Source organism: Sardina pilchardus, chromosome 24 (genome assembly GCF_963854185.1).
Source record: "Sardina pilchardus chromosome 24, fSarPil1.1, whole genome shotgun sequence".
NCBI lineage: Eukaryota > Metazoa > Chordata > Actinopteri > Clupeiformes > Clupeidae > Sardina > Sardina pilchardus.
In genome coordinates, this window is record NC_085017.1 from 28,333,392 (window position 1) to 28,338,391 (window position 5,000).

The 5,000-nt window shown below is 42.8% G+C and overlaps 1 protein-coding gene across 1 annotated transcript in view; it reads right to left on the minus strand.

Moving 5' to 3' along the window:
* Positions 1–4,685: 4,685 nt before the first annotated feature.
* LOC134072360 (ankyrin repeat and MYND domain-containing protein 2-like) overlaps positions 4,686–5,000 on the minus strand; it is a 10,966-nt gene continuing 10,651 nt past the window's right edge. The window contains exon 10 of the mRNA XM_062528992.1: positions 4,686–4,912. Within this exon, the coding sequence (XP_062384976.1) occupies positions 4,686–4,912 (227 nt within the window). The remainder of the gene's footprint in view (positions 4,913–5,000) is intronic.

Sequence of the window (5,000 nt, forward strand, 5' to 3'; positions counted from 1 at the left end):
ACACACACACACAAACACACACACACACACACACACACACACACACACACACACACGTCTGTGATGGGGATATCTCACTGTAACACACACACACAGACACACACATTTGTGATGGGGATATCTCACTATAACACACACACACACACACACACAGGTCTGTGATGGGGATATCTCACTATAACACACACACACACATCTGTGATGGGGATATCTCACTATAACACACACACACATACACACACACAGACACACACATTTGTGATGGGGATATCTCACTATAACACACACACACACACACAGGTCTGTGATGGGGATATCTCACTATAACACACACACACACACATCTGTGATGGGGATATCTCACTATAACACACACACACATACACACACACAGACACACACATTTGTGATGGGGATATCTCACTATAACACACACACACACACACAGGTCTGTGATGGGGATATCTCACTATAACACACACACACACACATCTGTGATGGGGATATCGCACTATAACACACACACACACATGTGCACACGTGCGTGCGTGCGTGCGTGCGTGTGTGCGTGCATGTGCGTGCGTGTGTGTGTGCGTGCATGTGCGTGCGTGTGTGTGTGTGCGTGTGTGTGTGTGCCTCAGGCATTGGCACGACTGTACCAGTAGCAGCTCTGGCCCTACTGCAGTGAGTGCCCATACAGCCTCCATGGGCTGCATACCGCATCTGAGACTGGTACAAGTGTGTGTTTGTTTGCTGGTGATCCAGTGTAAGTTGGTGTGTTAGGATGTGTGTGAGTGTGTGTGTGTGTGTGTGTGTGTGTGTGCGTCAATGTGTGTGGACACCTTTTGTTTGTATTAGTGTGTGTGTGTGTGTGTGTGTGTGTGTGTGTGTGCACTTGTTGCATGCTTGAAACAAACCACTGAAGCATCCTCAGTATGCCAGACGTACACCGCTGTCCATTTGAGAACTGAAATGCTGTTCAACAGCAGAACACAACAGAGTAGTGTGTGCACACACAGTGTGTGTGAGTAGTGTGTGCACACACAGTGTGTGTGAGTGTGTGAGTAGTGTGTGCACACACAGTGGCTCCTGCCGTCATTTCCCAACTATTAGCCGTCATTTCCCAACTATTAGCCGTGTGGCTTATACATTGATTTTGCACCGTCATCTTCAGCTATGAAGTTACTGTAATACGCCGGGACAGTTACTATGGTATTAATATGGTTTTGGTTTTCTTACATAGATAGATAGATAGATAGATACTTTATTGATCCCCAAGGGGAAATTCAAGAAATTCTTAGTTTGCGTAGAACACTGTCCCGCGGATTATACACAGGAAATTACTGTAATGTTTGGCATGTTTGGGATGACTATAGGTTGGACTTGAGACTAAGACTAGCGTACAGTAGTATGGTTGGATTTGAGACTAAGACTAACTACAGTGGTTGGCTTTGAGACTAAGACTAGCTCACAATAGTATGGTTGGCTTTGAGACTAAGACTAATTTACAGTAGTATGGTTGGCTTTGAGACTAAGACTAACGTACAGTGGTATGGTTGGCTTTGAGACTAAGACTAGCTTACAGTAGTATGGTTGGCTTTGAGACTAAGACTAGCGTACAGTAGTATGGTTGGCTTTGAGACTAAGACTAGCTTACAGTAGTACGGTTGAATTTGAGGACAGTGACTGGACTACATAGACCTCTGAAGTTCGCCTACAAAAAAGCTACCATCTTTGCCCATATAAGGAGTTACGGTATCTGACGATTTTTCCTATGGGAAATTAACATGGGGATTTGGAATTATCACACCTGTTAAACTCTCGCGGGGATGACAAAATCGGAAATTCAGGTGTTTTCCTGAACACACTTTTGTCCTCTGCCTTCGAGAGGAATCTGTGATCTCCGGTATGCGAAAGCGGCAGACTTTGATTTTCGCTACCCCAGAGCTAACTTGCAATGCAACTTGCCATTAAGTTAGTTAGCCAGTTAGCTCTGGGGTAGCAAAAATCAAAGTGTGCCGACTTCACGTACCGGAGATCACAGTATGCACAAGAAGGCAGAGGACAAAAGTGTGTTCAGGAAAACGTCTTTATTTAAGACTATGTCGTGCCCGCGTGAGTTTAACAGGTGCGATAATTCAAAATCCCCATGTTATTTTCCCATAGGAAAAATCGCCAGATACCGAATCTCAAAGATGGCAGCTTTTTTGTAGGCGAACTTCAGAGGTCTATTGGTAGTGCAGGCAGTCTGCTAAAGCCCTTAGTTTTAATGGGCTATGCTGACCCCTGGTGGACTAACCTCCACAGTGCAGACTCTCTCTCAGTCCAACTGAATCCCTCTCAAGGGGAACTCACATTGCTCACGGCATGTGTTGCGCTCGTCGCTAGGTTGAGCTAGGTTGTGCCTTTACGCAGAGGGTCCACCATGTCAAGGGCCATCAGAAACCAGTTACTGTTAAGTGGTCGTGACTCATCAACCCAATTACTGTTAAGTGGTCGTGACTCATCAACCCAATTACTGTTAAGTGGTCGTGACTCATCAACCCAGTGAGAGACCAGTCGGAGGTGTGAGTCAATCACTGCTGTTCTTCATGGAGGATGTTTCATGCAAATGCTCGTTCTGCGTGAGTATGCCTGTATAAAATCCATGGTGCCGTCATCGCCTGTTTCCACTAGCGCGAGTGAACTTTGTCCCAGAAATAGTATACCCTACTCACTAATCAATAATAGTATACCCTACTCACTAATCAATAATAGCATACCCTACTCACTAATCAATAATAGTATACCCTACTCACTGATCAATAATAAAATACCCTACTCACTAATCAATAATAGCATACCCTACTCACTAATCAATAATAGCATACCCTACTCACTAATCAATAATAGTATACCCTACTCACTAATCAATAATAGCATACCCTACTCACTAATCAATAATAGTATACCCTACTCACTTATCAATAATAGCATACCCTACTCACTGATCAATAATAAAATACCCTACTCACTAGAATACCCTACTCACTAATCAATAATAGTATACCCTACTCACTAGTCACTAATCAATAATATTATACCCTACTCACTAATAAATAATAGCATAACCTACTCACTAATCAATAATATTATACACTACTCACTAATCAAGAATACCATATCCTACTCACTACCCTACTCACTAATAAATAATAGCATACCCCTACTCACTAATCAATAATAGTATACCCTGCTCACTAATCAAGATTCCCACTGAGTGCACTCCATAGCTCAGAGTAAGTAGGGACTAATTTGGGAAAAGACCTGCATCTGTGCACCTTTCCCAGACCTACTTCCTGTCAGGTGACCATCGTTCGGAGATCATGTAAAAGGTTACCATGGTTACTTTAATACAAGTAAAAGGTTATCTGTGATGTCACCATGACACACATTGGTTCACTCATCTCATCTCCATTTATGGTTATGGTTATGGATATGGTTATGGTTAGAGTTATGGATATGGATATGGTTATGGTTATGGATATGGATACGGATATGGTGGTGGTGATGGATATGGTTATGGTTAGAGTTATGGATATGGTTATGGTTAGAGTTATGGATATGGTTATGGATATGGATATGGATATGGATATGGATATGGTTATGGATATGGTTATGGTTATGGATATGGATATGGATATGGATATGGATATGGATATGGATATGGTTATATGGTTATATGGTTATGGTTATGATATGGATATGGTTATGGTTATGGTTATGGCTATATATACTATCCCACTATAGGGAGCCAGTGGAGAGTAACTAAAAGAGGAGTTACACGTGTCCTCTTTAGCTGATTGAAGACTAGACGTGCTGCAGCATTCTGAATTAGTTGCAACGATCTTAATATATAAGCAGGTAGGCCAGCTAACAAAGAATTACAGTAGTCCAGTTTGGAGAGAACCATGGCCTGAACAAGAAGCTGTGTGGAATCTTGCCATTTATGGTTATGTTTATGGTTATGCTATGCTTTGTCCAAAGTGACATACAAATAATAATAAAAAAGAAAAACAATACAATAATTAATTTAACAGTGAACGATTTCAAAAAGTTGGTTAGACTACCTTATGAAAATGAACAATGAATAGGAGAATAGCAAATAAACAATGAAGTCATTGAATCAATATTATTTATGGTGAAAAATAAAACTAACATTAACACTTTCTGTTTACAAACTCGTACACTGTTTGAATACGTACCAAACAACAATGTACAGATGTAAAGACAAGACATAAAAACACACAGATTGGTCCCTGTGAGGCACTGAAATGTCATATGTATAACTGTATATCACTGTAGTATAGCAATATTTATAACTGTATGTATTGACATCAGTGTATAGTATTTATGGACATATTGATCTGTACAGTACTGTATGGTCAAGGCACATTGTGTGTGTGTGTGTGTGTGTGTGTGTGTGTGTGTGTGTGTGTGTGTGTGTGTGTGTGTGTGTGTGTGTGTGTGCTTGTGTGTGTTTGTGTGCATGTGTGTGGGTTTTTAAGACAGGATCACCTTTATACAGGAAGAGGTCTGTGTGTGTGTGTGTGTGTGTGTGTGTGTGTGTGTTGTGTCTTCCTGTCACATACACTGCAGAGATCTGTGATTGACTGGCCCCGACCATAACCACCGCCCCCCACCCCTCAGAAGTGGAAGTCAGCAGGAAAGGCTGGGCACGTGATTGGGTGGTCATCATCATCATCATCGTCGTCGTCATCGTCGTCAGCATTGGCACGGACGTTGCGGATGGAGGTGGAGGAGTGACCTTGCTCAGGGCCCAGGTGTAGCTCCCGCAGCGAGCAGATGCTCTCCTCCGTCACAGGGCTCTCCTGCGTCACAGGGCTCTCCTCCGTCACACAGCCCTCATCCTCTGAGGAGAGACAGGAGGACAGTGACCACAGGCTGGACTGCAGTGACCACATGTCAGCACTAGAGGGAGCGGTTACAGTGGGATCTCT